The 17,483-nt window shown below is 42.3% G+C and overlaps 1 protein-coding gene across 3 annotated transcripts; it reads right to left on the bottom strand.

Annotated features, from left to right (window-relative positions):
• Positions 1 to 2,662: 2,662 nt before the first annotated feature.
• LOC100763617 (acylcarnitine hydrolase) lies at positions 2,663 to 17,193 on the bottom strand. 3 transcript variants are annotated; one of them, XM_027405760.2, is made up of 12 exons: positions 17,118 to 17,193; positions 16,285 to 16,495; positions 15,135 to 15,276; positions 14,373 to 14,506; positions 14,033 to 14,291; positions 13,167 to 13,265; positions 12,819 to 12,959; positions 12,617 to 12,697; positions 4,511 to 4,655; positions 4,026 to 4,163; positions 3,576 to 3,648; positions 2,663 to 3,026 (listed from the first exon to the last, which is right to left on the bottom strand). In XM_027405760.2, the coding sequence occupies exons 1-12, from the start codon at positions 17,191 to 17,193 to the stop codon at positions 2,840 to 2,842; spliced, it is 1,686 nt and encodes a 561-aa protein (XP_027261561.1). In that variant the 3' UTR covers positions 2,663 to 2,839. The 3 variants fall into 3 exon arrangements, with proteins under 3 accessions (XP_027261561.1, XP_035297326.1, XP_035297327.1); XM_035441435.1 differs by lacking the exon at positions 13,167 to 13,265; XM_035441436.1 differs by lacking the exons at positions 14,033 to 14,291; positions 14,373 to 14,506.
• Positions 17,194 to 17,483: the final 290 nt, after the last annotated feature.

The raw sequence follows: 17,483 nt of genomic DNA, 5'->3' as shown, positions 1-17,483 counted from the left end.
GCCTAGTCAGATATTCTCTCTTCCCCCACCTTCCCCTCTGAAGGAACAGCTGGGCTTGGGGAGATGGATTGTCCCAGCTCTTGTGAGATCAAAGACATCCTCTAGATTCCTTTAAGCACTGGCAGCAGGAGCCCAATAATGAGCCCAGGGAAGTGGGAGAATCTGGCACCAGCTCTCCTGGAGTGTATCCGTCTCTAATCATGGTGTCCATGATGGACAATCAATAATCTTAACTTTGACCCCAAAGGAAATGCTGTCCTGTGGCTGGTCTTCCTTGCAATGCATTTTAAAGGGGAGAGTTTGCCAATCTGGGAAAACTTGGCTTGTAGGGAAAGCTGATCAGATGTAACCAGTTAGGACATATCAGCACCTCTAGCAAGAAGGATCTGGCCTCTTAATGACAGAGAGAAAATGTTTTGGAAGAGTTCGTGAAGCTTGAGCACAATTTGTCATCTTTGTATAATGAAATGAATTAAAAGAGAGGGCATTTATTAGAAAGGCCAAAATATCTAGTAACAGAAAAGGGTTAAGAGTGAAATTCATTTATATGGACAATCAAGGAGAAGGGGGCTATCACAGGGGCTGGGAGGGAAACTGTGGAAGGAAGGAGGAATGCCCTATCAATGGACACATGCTCAAGAAGACAGGGGACATTGATCTCTATTTTATGTATATGGACCTTCTGACACCCCCACCTTGCTACTAAGGACTCACCCCACAGTCAAACATCTTCACAGATGTGCTGTGATCATGTGAATGTGAGCATTGCCATGGCTACAGAACTGTGGAAGTAAGGACAAACCTCAAGAAATACAAAGTAACTAACCTGGTTCTTCTGGACACAAACACACAGATACAGAGACACAGACACAGACACAGACACAGACACACAGACACACAGACACACAGACACACACACACACACACACACACACAAATAACTCACATACACACTCATACAAATGTATCCCATGCTCACACACACAAGCAAGCACAAAACCTCTCACAGACATATGGGTACACAAATGTATGTGTGCATATATGTTCACATCATTGTATACAAACACACAAAACCACATATGTACAAAAGTGGATGTTTGCAGGTATGTGTGTAACAAATGCATGTCTGGTGCCCAAAGAACCAAGAAGAGGAAGCTAGATCCTTGGAACTGGATTTATTGGTAATTAGAAGCCACCATGTGGGTGCTGGGAATCAACCCTGTGCTCTCTGGAAGCGTAGCTGGTGCTCTTAACCTTCCAGCCATATCTCTAGCCCTGGAATGGTACTTTTTTGCACCATTAAACATGTTCCACAGCATAAACAAATGTAATATATCTTAAAATAATATTCTACAACATGAAGGAGCTTGATGAGGAAGTTGGGCTTGGGGGTCCCTTAAAGTTCAATGCTAGCCTTATGATAACTTTTGTCAAATGGCTGAAGGGCATGGAGCATGGCCTACAGTACAGAAATCTTGAAATCACTGCTATGGAATGGTACTTTTAAATAAAAAATTGCAAATATCTAAATTAGCTTATCAATCAATAGCCACACATTCCAAAAGCAAAAATAAATAGGCATGGGGGAGCTGGAGAAATGGTTTACAGTTTGAAGTACACACTGCTTATAGAGGACTTGAGTTCTGTTCCCAGAACCTGTATCAGCATAACCACTTGGAATTCTAGTTCCAGGGGATCTAATGATGTCTTCTGGACTCCAAGGACCCCAGTATACATGTGGTATATACTCTCACAGACAACACACATATGCATAAATAAAAGATAAAAATAAATGCTTAAGAAAGTAAGATGGACATAGTGAATGTCTGTAATCCAATCGCTGGGGAAGCCTCGGCTGGATGATGGTAAGTACACACACACACACACACACACACACACACACACACACACACACACACACACACAAACACTGTCCCAGACTGGAGGAGATCATAGTCACTTAAACCTACTTCTCATACAAAATCATGCCAATAGCCACTTTGGGACAGAATAGATGAATGGGCTTGGATGGTGCAAAGGGTAGAAAAAAAGAAATCAGTATTGACAGATGGACAGATCTTAAATGAAATTGTAGTTGACATTTAATCTACAAACACAACAGGTAGAGATACTTTAGGATTTTTTCAAATCTAGGGATTGACATGGGAGCCTCTGGAAAGTACCTATGAATCATACTTCTATATTGAAACTTAGACTCCAATATGATGTTACTAAGAGTGAGATCTGTTGGAGACCTGGGTCATGAGAACTACTAATTATTCCATCTGTCAGTGAAAACACAAGGTGCCTATCATCTTTGGGTCAGAAAGATACTCATCACAATACAGAAATTCTGTTGGTGTCTTAACCTTGGACTTCATGGTCTCCAAAAGTATGAACTTGATGACAGAGGGCATGTGATTTTGACACAACCTTCCCAAATGATATGGGTTCGCCTAAGAATCTATATCAACATTTTCCAAAGCTTCTGCTTTGCTAAACAAGAGTTTTGATCTTAGGCATGTAGACACCAAGGATGAGAAATTAAGGCAGGGCAGGCAGAAGGGTCTGCCCTGTGGCAGTGGAGTGTGTAAGGAGATGGGTACTTTGGGGCTCACAAATGCACACTGTTATTTGAGCATTTATTGAGTGGGTCCTACTAAAGATGACCCAGCAGGATGAAGAGTCACATGCAGAGGATTTGTGATAAATGTGAAAGAACAGACAAGTGCAGAGATTATGTGAACGCTAGAATCAACCCAGGCTCCTCAATATTGTTGAGAAACTCAAGCTGACCCCACCAGCAGGCAACCCTACACAGCATTCTAAACACAGGGCACTACAGTTCTTGGTGCATGTTCTGTGACCTCTTTAGCTCCTGGATCTTCTGGGGCAGAGTCTTTGTCCAGAACTGCAGCTTTCTGGCCTTCAAGTCTTGTCCCACAGTAGGCTGGATGTCCAACTGCAGGTACTGTTCATCATGGTCCAACATGGGCCAGTAGGGTAGACCTTCACTGTTTGGGTTCCTGTGGATAGGCCACCCAAAAGGGAAGGGTGAGGTCACTATGATCCAAATCCTGATCCCCTGATTGGGTCAGAGCAGTAGAATTAAGCCAACATTTAAGGAGTCTGATGTGGCATGTTCCCTGTTAAAGTGATAGAAGTGTCACCCACGATGGGCTTGGATGGTGCAAAGTGTAGAAAAAAGAAGTCAATATTGATGGATGGACAGCTTATCTTAAAAGAAATTGTAGTTGACATTTAATCTACAAACACAACAGGTACAGATACTTTAAGGAGGCTCCATATGAGGGAAGAGAACCTGAACTATTTTATGTTACTCTCTAAAAGACAAGATCTAATGAATAGTACCATATCACTATGGCCCACCAGTCAGGTCACTGTGAGATGAACAGTATCTGATAGCTACAAAGAATCTGTATAAATATTCTATTGGGTAGAGAAAATGCTATCATGTGATGGAAGATCCAGGAATGCTAAAGAGATGACGACATAAATGGGAGCCCTAGAGAGGGACCCACACTTGGAAAGTTGAGAGAGAGGTGTGTTCTCACCCATGTCTTGCGAAGTTGGCCCAGTACTTCATCATCCTCCTGTTCAGTAGCTCCTCCTCCTCCGGGAGGTCAACTGGAGTCATGAGGAAGACAAATGTTGAAGTCCATGTCACCTCACACAACTGCCAACTCATGCTTCACACTCACAACGCCAACTGTTGTGCATCCCTAAGCTATTCACTTTGTCACCTCCACCTCACTATACAGTATCCATGATCCATGTGTGCCTCTAATTGAATTCCTGCCGCAATGTGGGGTCATCTTCATCACAGGCTAGACTGAAATGGGTCCAGATTCTAATCTTAGTATAATTTTTAGGCTATGATACCGTACACATTTGATTTTATTTCCTCCCAGAGCGTAGGTTTCCTAACATGGGCTGAGACCTTGGGAGAGCTCAGGGAGTCATCTGTGACCTCATTCACTTCAAGGAAAATAAAGAACACTCACATTTCATGCCAGAGGAGAAGGGCCCAAAGACAAAAAGAACCTCATCACCATGGTCAGCCTTCACGTGGGGTGGCCTGACATCCTTTACAAAGGAGGGCTGATGTTGGAACTCATAGAAGTAGACAGGGGCATGGGAACCTAGAAGTGAGAACAAATGGTGACTTAGTAACTTGTTACCTGGATTTCTTCTGATACATATTTGGTGAAAAGGTTCCTTGATATGAAACTACCTGGAATCATAAAAGTTAAATCGGAGGAGGTCCAGGCTGGAGCACTAGTTGTGGAAAAGCCCTTGGCTATAGGGTGCTCATGGCCTTCCCAGCTTAATTGTTTTGAGAGTCAATAGGGTATCAGTGACCATTTCCTTCTCTGTACCTAGATGTCACTCTCTATAACTAGACATGAGACCTGGGTACCACACAGCTCCACAGTGCTCACCCATCACCTACATCTGCTCCCCTAAGCCTTGTTACAGATATACTCACGCTGAAAATGTGATACTTGGAGTGCAGGAATCACAAACATGAAGTCTGCCATCATCTCTGTGAACTGTATTTGGAGGGTTTGGGGATCCTCAGTGTCCCCCATGTACTCTTCCATTAGCAGGTTACTACACTCAGGAGGCAGCATCTGCATCAAGGAGAGCAGGAAGAATGAGGCTCGACATGTTCTCAGTTAGGTGGGCATCAGCATTTGGTATGGGGAGAATGGACCCTGGGATGAGGTAGGGTATAAATAGTAAGGTTCATGCGCTGAGGTCAATACAGAATCACACATGTACTGTGGTGGTTTGAAAGTAATTAGTCCCCAAAGGGAATGGCACTATTAGGAGGTATGGCTTTGTTGGTGCTAGGTATGGCCTTGTTCGAGGAAGTGTGTTATTGTGGAGTTGGGCTTTGAGGTCTCATATATGCTCCCGCCACAGCCAGTGGATCAGACCACTTCCTGTTGCATGGAAAACAAGATGTAGGTTTATCAGCTCCTTCTATAGCACCATGTATGCCTGCATACTCCATGTCACACTGTGAAGATATTGGACTAAACTGCAGAAATTGTAAACTCCTAATAAAGTATTTTCCTTTATAAGAGTTTGTGTGGTCATGGTGTCTATTTACAGCAATAGATACCCTAAAACAACTTTTTCCGGCTTGCCTTCCTCTGTCCTACTTGGAGACACCTGAGGCCTGGGGACTGCTCACAGAGGATCCCATACCAGCAGGAGCCAGCCCATGTAGAGACTGCCAAAGCCTTGGTACCAGTCCTGCCTCCATCCACTGGAAGAGGAGAGACATCAGAGTATTGGACTTTGCACCCACCGGAAGGAAACCTTGGTCTTGTATGCACCAGGAGAGGAAGAGACTCCTTCTACACCCACAGGAGGAAGGGTTGGGAAGAAGACAATATAAGAACACATTCAACAACAGGAAAACCAATATGACACCACTAGAGTCTAGGGACCATACACCAACAAGAACTGATCATCATAATGCAGATGAAGCAGAAGACAATGACCTTAAAAACACCTTCATGAAAATGATAGAGGGCCTCAAAGAGGATATGAGAAAATCCCTTAAAGAACTGGAAGAAAAAACAATCCAAATATGAGAGAAATCAACAAATCTCTTAAAGAAAGCAAGGAAATCCAAGAAAAAAACATTCAAACAGATGAAGGAAACAATTCAAGACCTGAAAACTGAAATACAGACAATAAAGAAAACACAAACTGAGGGAATGCTAGAGAGAGAAAAGTTGAGTAAATGAACAGGAAATACAGATGCAAGCATAACCAACAGAACACAAGAGATGGAAGAGAGAATCTCAGGAGTTGAAGATACACTAGAAGAAATATACTCATACACCAAAGAAAATTTTAAGTCAAACAAATCCCTAACACAAAATATACAGGAAATATGGGATACCGTGAAAAGGCCAAACCTAAGAATAATGGGTGTAGAAGAAGGTGAAGAAACCCAACTAAAAGGTGCAGAAACATATTAAAAAATCATAGAATAAAACTTTCCCAACCTAAAGAAAGACATCCCAATGAAAGTACAAGAAGCCTCCAGAACATCAGATAGAGTGGACCACAAAAAAAGGTCTACTCTCCACATAATAATAAAAACCCAAAACATACAGAATAAAAAAAGAATATTAAGAGAACTAAAGGAAAAAAGGTCAAGTAAAATATAAAGGCAAACCTATCAGAATTACACCTGACTTTTCCATGGAAACTCTGAAAGCCAGAAGGTCCTGGATAGATATTCTACCTACATTAAGAGACCACAGATGCCAGCCTAGACTACTATACTCAGAAAGCTTTCAATCAATATAGATGGAGAAAACAAGATATTCCATGACAAAACCAGATTCAAAGAATACATATCCACCAATGCAGCCATACAGAAAGTTCTGGAAGGAAAACTGCAACCCAAGGAAGTAAACTACAGCCAGAAAAATATAGGCAATAGATAATCCCACTTGACCAACAGCCAAAAGAAAAAAGGGATGAAAACCCACACATAATTTCACCACCACCACCAAATCCAAAACAAACAAGAATGATCAATCAATGGTCATTAATATCCCTCAACATTAATGGTCTTAACTTGACCATAAAAAAACACAGGTTAGCATGATGGATAAGAAGACAGAATCCTTCCTTCTGCTGCATACAAGAAATACACCTCAACTTCGAAGACAGACGTACTTAAAAATTAAAGGTTGGGAAAAGATTTTTCCAATCAAATGGACCCAAGAAACAAGCAGGGGTAGCAATCCTAATATCTAACAAATTAGACTTTAAAGTAAAATCAATCAAAAAAGATGAAGGATGTCACTTCCTACTCACACAGGAGAAATCCATCAAGATGAAGTCTCAATTCAGAATGTCTATGCCCCATATACAAAGGGATCCATGTTTGTAAAAGAAATATTACTAAAACTCAAATAACACATAAAACCTCACACACTTATAGTGAGAGACTTCAACACCCCAGTCTCATCACTAGACAGGAATACCAGACAGAAACTTAACAAAGCAACAAAGGAACTTATAGAAGTTATGACCCAATTGGACTTAACAGACATCTATAGAACATTCCATCCAAACACAAAAGAATACACCTTCTTCTCAGAGCCACATGGAACCTTCTCTAAAATTCATCACATACTTGGCAACATAACAAACCTCAACAGGCACAAAAATGGAATAACTCCCAGTATCTTATCAGACCACCATGCTTTAAAATTAGAATTCAACAACAACACAAGTGCAGAAAACCTGCGAACTCATGGAAATTGAATAATGCCCAATTTCACCATTCCTGGGTCAAGGAAGAAATAAAAAAGAAATGAAAGATTTCTTAGAATTCAATGAGAATAAGGACACAACATACCCAAACTTATGAGACACGTTGAAAGCAGTGCTAAGGGGAAAGTTCATAGCACTAAGTGCCCACATGAAGAAACTGGAGAATAGTCACACTAGAGAATTAACAGCACAACTGAAAGCTCTAGAACACAAAGAAGCCAATGCACCCTGTAGGAGTAGATGCCAGGAAATAGTCAAATTGAGGGCTGAAATCAATAAAGTAGAAACTAAAAAAAAAAAATACAAAGAATCAACATAACGAAGAGTTGGTTCTTGGAGAAAATCAACAAGATAGACAAGCCTTTATCCAAACTTACCAAACATCAGAGAGTAAACATGCAAATTAATAAAATCAGAAATGAAAAGGGGGATATAACAACAGACACTGAGGAAATCCAGAGAATCATCAGATCATACTTTGAAAACCTATATTCCTCAAAATTCAAAAATCTAAAGGAAATGGACAATTTTCTGGATAGATTTTACTTACCAAAATTAAGATAAGCAATTTAAATAGACCTATAATCCCTAATGAAATAGAAGCAGTCATCAAAATTCTCCCAACTAAAAAAAGCCCAGGACGAGATGGCTTCAGTGCAGAATTCTACCAGAAATTCAAGGAACAGCTAATACCAATTCTCCTCAAAGTATTCCACACAATAGAAGCAGAAGGGTCATTGCCAAACTCTTCAATAACCTTGATACCCAAGCCACACAAAGACACAACTGAGAAAGAGAAGTACAAACCAATGTCCCTCATGAACATTGATGCAAAAATACTCAATAAAATACTGGCAAACAGAATCCAAGCACGTATCAGAGAAATCATCTACCATGATCAAGTAGACTTCATCTCAGAGATGCAAGGATGGTTTAACATATGAAAATCCATCAATGTATTCCACCATATAAACAGACTGAGAAAGAAAAACCACATGATCATCTCACTAGATGCTTACAAAGTCTTTTGCAAAATGCAGCACCCCTTCATGATAAAGGTCTTGGAGACATCTGGGATAAGAGGAACATACCAAACATAATAAAAAGCAATATACAGTAAGCCAACAGCCAACATCAAACTAAATGGAAAGAAACTCAATGCAATTCCTCTAAAATCAGGAACAAGAGAAGGCTGTGTACTCTCTCCATACCTCTTCAATATTGTCCTTGAAGTTCTAGCTAGAGCAATAAGACAACAAAAGGAGATCAAGTGGATACAAATTGGAAAGGAAGAAGTCAAACATTCACTATTTGCCGATAATATGGTAGTCTACATAAGTGACCCGAAAAACTCTACCAGGGAACTCCTACAGCTGATAAACATGTTCAGCAAATTGGCAGGATGTAAGATTAACTCAAAAAATCAGTTACCCTTGTATATACAAATGATAAACTTGCTGAGAAAGAAATCAGAGAAACACCACCCTTTACAATTGCCACAAACAACATAAAATACCTTGGGGTAATGCTAACCAAGTAAGTGAAAGATCTGTATTGTAGGAGTTTTATGACTTTAAAGAAAGAAATTAAAGAAGATACCAGAAAATGGAAGTATCTCCCATGTTCTTGGGTAGGGAGGATCAACATAGTAAAAATGGCAATCTTGCCAAAAGCAATCTACAGATTCAGTGCAATCCCCATCAAAATCCCAACACAATTCTTCACAGACCTTGTAAGAACAATTCTTAACTTTATATGGAGAAACAAAAGACCCAGGATATCCAAAACAACCCTGTAAAATACAGGAACTTCCAGAGACATCGACATCCCTGACTTCAAGCTCTATTATAGAGCCATAGTCCTGAAAATAGCTTGGTATTGGCAGAAAAATAGACAGGCAGACCAATGGAATCAAGTTGAAAACCCTGATATTAACCCAAACACCTATGAACACCTGATTTTTGAGAAAGAAGCTAAAATTATACAGTGGAAAAAAGAAAGCATCTTCAACAAATGGTGCAGGAATAACTGGATGCTGGCATGTAGAAGAATGCAGATCCATATTTGTCTCCATGCACAAAACTTAAATTCAAATGGATCAAAGACCTCAACAGAAACCCAGCCGCACTGAACTTATTAGAAAAGAAAGTGGGAAATACCCTTGAACAAATTGGTACAGGAGACCGCTTCCTGGACATAATACCAGTAGCACAGACACTGATATTGACAATTAATAAATGGGACCTCCTGAACTGAGAAGAGGCAGAGGACACAGTCAACAACACAAAACAGCAGCCCACAGAATGGGAAATGATATTCACAAAACCCACATCTGACAGAGGGCTGATTTCCAAAATATACAAAGAACTCAAGAAGCTAGTCCCCAAAACACCAACTAATCCAATTAAAAAGTGGGGTACAGAACTAAATAGACAATTCTCAATAGAGGAATCTAAAATGGCTGAAAGACATATAAAAAAGTGCTCAACATCCTTAGCCATCAGGGAAATGCAAATCAAAAGAACTCTGAGATACTATATTATGCCTGTCAGACTAAAATCAAAAACTCCAACAACAGTTTATGCTGGAGAGGATGTGGAGAAAGGGGATCATTCCTCCATTGCTGGTGTGAGTGCCAACTTGTACAGCCACTTTGGAAATCAGTATGGCGGTACCTCATGAAAATGAGAATCAATATACCACAAGATCCAGCAATTCCACTCTTAGGCATATACCCAAAAACGCATATTCATACAACAAAGATATCTGTTCAACCATGTTCATAGCAGCATTATTTGTAATAGCCAGAAACTGGAATCAACCTAGATGTCCCTCAACTGAAGAATGGATGGAGAAAATGTGGTACGTTTACACAATGGAGTACTACTCAGAGGAAAAAAAAAAACCAATGGAATCTTGAAATTCGAAGGCAAATGGATATAACTAGAAGAAACCATTCAGAGTGAGTCAAGTTAATCGCAAAAAGACAAAAATAGTATGTACTCACTCATATATGGATTTTAGATCTAGAGCAAAGAAGTAGCTTCCTACAATCCATACTGCCAGAGAAGCTAGGAGGAGGACCCTAAGAGAGACATACATGGTCCCCTGGGGAAAGGTAAGGTACAAGATCTCCTAAGCTAATGGGGAGCATGGGGGAGGGGAGAGGGAGTTAGAAGAAAGAGAAGGGGAGAAGAGGTGGGGAGAGGAGGACATGAAGGAACAGGAAGATAGATCTTCAGGGGAAGAATAGAGGAGAGCAAGATAAGAGGGAGCCATTATACGTTTAATGAGAATTCTGACACTAAGGAAATGTCCAGAGATCTAGAAGGCTGACCCCAACTAACAATCTAAGCAATAGTTGAGAGCTACTTTAAATGCCCTTCTGTGATAATGAGATTGATGACTACCTTATATGCCATCCTAGTGCCTTCATCCAGTAGCTGATGGAAGCATATACAGACACCCACAGCTAAACACTGAGCTGAATTCTGGAATCTAGTTGCAGAGAGGAAGGAGTGATGAGCAAAGGGGTCAAGACCAGGCTGGAGAAAGCCACAGAAACAGCTGACCTGAACAAGGGGTTGCTCCTGGACCCCAGACTGATACCTGGGAAAACAGCATGGGACTGTTCCAGACCCCTTGAAGGAAGAGGTCAGTTTGGAGGTCTGGACAATCTATGGGGCCACTCTAGTGGATCAGTATCTACCCCTAGTACATAAATGGACTTTGGGAGCCCTGTTCACATAGAGGGATACTCTCTCAGCCTAGACACACTGGGGAGGGTCTAAGTCCTGCTTGAAATGATGTGACAGACTTTGAAGATCCCATGTATGGCCTCACCCTCCCTTGGGAGCAGAAAGCGGTTGGGATAGGGGCAGGGGAGGAGGGGAGGGAGAGGGAACTGAGATTGACATGTAAAAGAAGCTTGTTTCTAATATAAATAAACAAAAGTTAAAAAAAGAAATTAAGGAAAAGCTTAGAGCCAGGTGTGTGGTGGTTCATGCCTTTAATCTTAGAACTGCTGAGGCAGAGGCTGGTGGATCTATCAGTTTAAGGCCATCCTCGTCTACAGATTCAGTTTCAGAACAGTCAAACTTATGTAATGAAGGAAACCATGGAAAACAGAAAGTTGGTAAATATGTAATTGAACATAGGGCCCATGTAAGTTAACAAAGGCCAGATAAGCAGGAGAACTTAGCAGCTTTGGACATGTGATTCTGGCCTTAAGGATAAAGGAAAGGGGCTATGGAATTTGCTTCTGCAACTAAGGAAAGCATCTGAGGCCAGGCATGTGTCAGGGTTGTCCCCAAATGGGAGCCTAGAGAGACCATGTGTAAAGCTTCAAAACTGAAGCCTGGATTTCCTTGGAGACCCTGAGATGTTGGAGATGCCTGAGTTGTGGAACACTTGCCAAGGAAAGTGGCAAACATGGAGTAGAGCCAGCCTAAGAAGTGTGTTGCAGTCAACAAAGCTGAAAGTGGTTGGAGATCTGAAGAGTGTTTTGATATCGTACATGGAGATGCAGAGTTTGGAATCTGCCCAGCTGTTTTTTGGTCTTTTGTCCAGTATATCCAAACTATCCTCATTTTCTTACACTTTGGAATGACAACGGATAACCAACCTGTGCCATTATATGTTGGAAATATCTGCTCTTCTTTTTTATTTCAACTTTACGTTTGATTACTGTTAAGATTGCATTAATCTCAGAAGAGTTTGAACTTAGACATTTAAATAAGTTTGAAATTATTATAGACTATGGGGACTTTTGAAGTTGGACTCAATGCCTTTTTGCATTATGTTATGACTATAAGTCTCTGGGAACCAGAGAATGGAATGTGGTGGTTTGAAACAAAATGGTCCCCAAAAGGAGTGTCACTATTAGGAATTGTGGCTTTGTTGGAGTAGGAATGGCCTTATTGGAGGAAATGTGTCACTATGGCGATAGGCTTTGAGGTTTCATATGTGCTCCAGTCAAACCCAGTGGTTCAGACCACTTTCTGTTGCCTGGCAATCAACATGTAGGAATCTTAGCTCCTTTTCTACTACCGTGTCTGCCTGCACACTGCATGTCATACTATGAAGTTAATGAACTAAGCTTCAGAAATTGTAAGGCTCTCAATAAATAAAATATTTTCCTTGTAAGAGTTTGTGTGGCCATGGTATCTCTTCCAAGCAGTAGATCCTAACTAAGACATATACTGACCTTTGTTAATAAGACTCTTTCTGAGAAGGAGATATTAGGGAACTCTCTATTTGGACAGGACCAGAGGTATCTCACCATTTGTGCTGTTGCATTCTTCAGAACAGCTTGCAGGTTCTCTCTGGTTATTTCCTTTATTGTACGGGCAGAGCCCCTGACCTGGGAGAGAGAAGACACTGATAAGTGTGGGATCTGATGGACTTGGATTAAAGATGCGTTGAGTTCCCACTGCTTAGCATATGAGTCTCCAGGCTCCAAGAGGATTGAAAGTGAGTCTCACCATGGGGATGATCCAACCATACTCATCATTGGTGACACCTATGATGCTGGGGACAGGGTGAAAATCTGCAGAAGCCAACAGCTCTTGGGGATGTCTGGGTAGAAACACTCCATCCACCACAGCAGGGATGATTTTGAAAACCTGAGGGGCATTAAAAGTCAAAGCTGAAGGTCAATGGAATACTTATGGTGATGTCCACTGAGTTACCTCCACCATTTTCTCATTTCTCACTAGTTTCAGAGAGCTCTGCTCACTCTGGAAGAGAATCTAAACTTAGAGCAGTCTATCTTGTTGTTCATATTGTACACAGAACTTAAAGAACAAAAACAGTCCTTCCAGAACATGAACCTTATTTAAGGCCAGAATCTCTGCTTCACTCTTGCCTTTCAGACAGTGCACCAGGGCCTCTGATTCCATGGTCTCACATCCAGACATGTTGGCCACCATCTGTAAAAGGAACAAACAGGGAAAGAGTTTTCTCAATTCCAGCCAGATGTTATTGCACCTAATTCTCACACTGTTGTGTTGTATGTCCATTGGAATAAGTATGAAATCGTTCTCTTTGTCCTATTGCTCAAAGGTGACAGCTATTAAGCAGTACCCTTTCTGCCTGCATACTTGACTTTTTGTTTAGGATGGCTTTATTTTCTCCATCCCTCTTTCTCTGTGTTTTCTGTATGAGAGAAGAATAAGTGTACCAGCATTTGTATGTGAATGTTAGAGGACAAAGTTTCATTTCTTCAAGGACCCCACACTCCCTATTTGAGACAGGATACATTGTTCTGTTGCTTCTCCTACACTAGCTGAACTGTTCTGGGAACATCCAGGGATTCTCTTGTCTCTACCTCACATCTGACCACAGGAACATTGGAATTACAGATACATGTTACTATCTACAGCCTTTTGTGGGATCTGGGGATTTGAACTTAGGTCCTCAGGCTTACACTCCAGGCACTTTTAAAACCCCACTGAACTGTCTCTCAAGTGCATGCATATTTATTTATGCCAATGGTGGAAGTGCTAGGAGCAGTTTGCTGGTCTGATAACATACTCACCCAGTATGAAGTAGAGGTGAGTAGAGGCTAACCTCTGAGTGTCTTAAAAATACTGGAAAGAAACGATTTCCCATGGTTCTTATTTTCCCCACTGAGAAGAGGACCAGACCATGAAGACTGAGGGGGCAGATTAGGACTATGATGGTAGAGGGCACTTACAGTATAGACCATCTCATGGGTTTCACTGATAAGGCCTGGCAGCAGGGCTACTCCACTTTCCATGATGGCACCATGGAAGAGTCCTTTAGACATGGGGGACACAACATGTGTAGACACACTTGTGCCACCTGCTGATTCGCCAAAAATCGTGACCTGGTCAGGGTTGCCTCCAAAGTGGGCGATGTTCTGCTGGACCCAGCGTAGGGCAGCCACTTGGTCCAGGTAGCCCCAGTTGCCTCTGGCATGCTGGTCTCCAGTGCTGAGAAGTGGAAGGGACATGGATCAAAGGGCTGTTTAGGGTCTTCTCAGCTGCCATTGCTCAGCTCAGCCCTAGTCTCACCTGAAGAAGCCCAGGACACCCAGACGGTACTGGATAGTGACTACCACCACATCCTCAATGGCTGCCAGCATGGATCCGTCATACATAGAAGCCATTCCTACAACCAGTCCACCACCATGGATCCACACCATCACCTGGAGAAGACAAGAGAGATGCCAGAAAGCTCCTAGCCAAACGCAAGCTCTGAAGGACTGCTTACTAGAGTATCAACTGCTGTACCTCTAAGCAGCTGCACAACTATATACAAACCCTCAGCACTTCAGGGCCTTGGTCATGGCTAGAGACTCTGGTAGCCCCATCAGGATATTTCTAGTTCCCATACCCAACATGTATTTCAGTTTAAATTGACAGCTCTATGGATAGAGTAATCATTATTCAGACTTCATAGTGGGAAAAGAGGTGTGTCTTCATATATATCTCTGCAGATTAAAAATGGAAGGGACCATCAACTCTCATTGGCACAACAGATAACTCAGAAGTAGAAATGGGGACCTCAGTGTTGGCCTTGAGCACCTAAGTGGTTCTGCAGGGCTCAGGTTGTAGAATGAGTCCTGGTTTTATCAAAGTGCTAAAGCCTTTGATCACTCAGTGCTATGTGTCTCATGCCCAGGTTTCAGCTGCATAGTGAGGCTGAGAAGGCCTTCTTTGACATGAACAGGGCATCAGAGTCCACACTGCAATGGAGCTCAGGTTGATTTTGTCCTTTCTAATCATTTTGAAAAACATGTCCTGTCCCCAGACTGACCATGTCCTGACACTCACAGGCAGGTTAGAGCCTTCATGGGCATGAGCTGGTGCATAGATGTTGAGATGCAGGCAATCCTCAGACATAGGGAGGGGAGGCACTGTCAGTTTCATATCCTTCACGCCTTCTACATTCATCATTTCAAGGTTTTGCAGACACCTGATGGAAATAGCAGACAGATATTCCAAGAGATGTGTGGTAGTCAAAACCAGTTGTGAGTCTGGGTTTTTTCCTCAGACACCTTCAGCTGCTGCTCCTAATGATGCCCCATTAACAGATATTCCCTTTCTGAAGTCCTTCCCACAAGGTAAAGACCACAGGCTCCATGAAAGTCAGATTTCTAGGCAGTCCTCCATTTGGGTAGGGCCTGAATGTTAGTCTTTCTGAGTTCAGGATATGGAGACTTCTAGGTTTCTCTATGGAAATGACTGGCTGTATGTGGTAACTAACTGAATTGCATAAGAATAGAAAAGTGATCTTAGTATTGCAGACACACAAGCTTTTTTGTACTCGCTGTTCATAGTTGATGTTTCCAGCTCTTGTAATTTTCTTGCACTGTAAATTCCCACACATGATGGATTGTAATCTGGAGCCTTTAATAATAGCTTTCCCCCATAAATTGATTTTGTTGGTATTTTACTACAGCCACAGAAAACAAACAAGATTGCAATATTGGAGTGTTGTATACTCCACAGGTACTAGAGGAATCAGTGGACAATATTGCCCTAAAAGGAAGTGAGAAATCCTTCATCCATGCACAGGTTCTCAGGGAACTTCTTTTTCCTACAGTGCTCTAGGTGGAATTAATTGCATTTCCTTCTTCCTTGGTCAATGGCACTTGGCTTCTAGGTTGTCACAGTGACTGTGAGGACATGGTTGCCAAGTATCAATTAGTGCTGCACAACTCAGGACCTGAAGTCTATATTACTGGACTCAGGGGCACTCTTTGCTTAGTAGGTCACATCTAACTCTCTATGGGTGCCAGGCTCTGATTACTACAGTTGTTCTATTCAACTTTAGCACATGCATCATAAAAACGAATGGCAGACCATCCCACTATGAGAGAAACCTGTTATGGAGCTGAGATGAGGAAGCACTTCACCATGGCTCAGAGCTCAGAGCAACTGTTCACCCCAGGACCTGACATACTCTGGGTCTGGAACTTACATGGCTGGATATGAGGTCCCATCTCTCACACCACTCCATGGTTCAGGGGCTTCAGGAGGTGCAAAGCGCAGTGGTCCGACAGGTGGCTTGGCAAAGGGAATTCCCAGGAAGCTGTGGACACCAACATTGGTGTCACTCATTTGGATGAGGCTGCCTCGGACCTGGCCTGTGTGTGTGTTCCTGATGGGGTTGGCCTCTGATGAGTCTTGACCTGTGTGGAGAGATGCCATCAGGGTTAATTTTGTGCAGTCAGCTGCCAGCAGATTGTGGGAATTCTCATACCACTGTTACCAGGACACATAGGAAAGGAACCCAGAACCTCCTAGTTCAGCTGTGGGTGTGAGTATGGGAACTCCCCATCCTCAGGGCCAGGAAACTTTCCTTTTGCTCTTTGAAGGGTGTCAGAGTATTTCTCTGGCCAAAGATGTCACACACTCTGAGCCATTTGTCCCCATGAATTTATGATTATTGTCATTCTTATTCAAAGGTCAGTAGTAGCTGCTGTCATAGCCATACACTGTGGTCTGGGAAAATGCCTTCAGCTCATTTTTCCTTGAATTGTCTGGCACTCTCCAGAGCTCCTTGTGCTGAGCTGTCTCCTCAGTCTGGAGTGGTCTTAGATATATCTCCTACCCTCTGTGTGCTAGTGGGCCACAAAATCTGTGAGCTTTGGGAGGCTCACATTTCCCACACTTTTATCTATCTGCTAGATTCTATCATTTCCACCAGCCCCCACCCCTATGCCTTCCCTCCCACAAGCTCAGCCTCTGACTTTGCAGAATTTGGCAGCTCTGACTCTAATTATTCCCCGTTGTCAGCTTAGTGAGTCTCACCCTGCACATGGAGGAGGAGAAGCAGGAGCCCAAAGGCCACAGCTTTCAGCCAGCTATGAGGTTGGTTCAGTGGCATGATCAGCTCTCAGGCCCGAGTCTGTGCTGCTATATAGGATGACCACGTTCCACAGACAGGAAGCAGAATCAGTGTGGCTTGCTCAGGCAGGAATTTAAATCAAAAGGATGTAGGCGGGAACTTGCTGTGGAGGGGCAGAGTCCTCATTGTTGGAGAACTGATTAGTTAGAAGTGACAGGTCCAATGTCCAGGAGGCAGGGCAAAGCCACCTCTGCTATTTCTGTTCATTCTTTGGCCTTCTGGAAAGTCATAGTACAGATTCTGAAGCTCTTCTGGTATACCAGGAGCCC

Source organism: Cricetulus griseus, chromosome 3 (genome assembly GCF_003668045.3).
Source record: "Cricetulus griseus strain 17A/GY chromosome 3, alternate assembly CriGri-PICRH-1.0, whole genome shotgun sequence".
Taxonomy (NCBI): Eukaryota; Metazoa; Chordata; class Mammalia; order Rodentia; family Cricetidae; genus Cricetulus; species Cricetulus griseus.
Note: the sequence above shows the minus strand (reverse complement) of the source record. Positions and strands in the feature narration are given on the sequence as shown.

Excerpts from the sequence above, each read along its gene's own strand:
- LOC100763617 (XM_027405760.2), bottom strand. The coding sequence starts at position 17,193 with ATGCCACTGAACCAACCTCATAGCTGGCTGAAAGCTGTGGCCTTTGGG. Across the intron at positions 15,277-16,284 it reads GGGACCTCATATCCAGCCAT|GTGTCTGCAAAACCTTGAAA; the intron begins GTAAGTTCCAGA and ends TATTTCCATCAG. Across the intron at positions 14,507-15,134 it reads ATGAAGGCTCTAACCTGCCT|GTGATGGTGTGGATCCATGG; the intron begins GTGAGTGTCAGG and ends TGTCTTCTCCAG.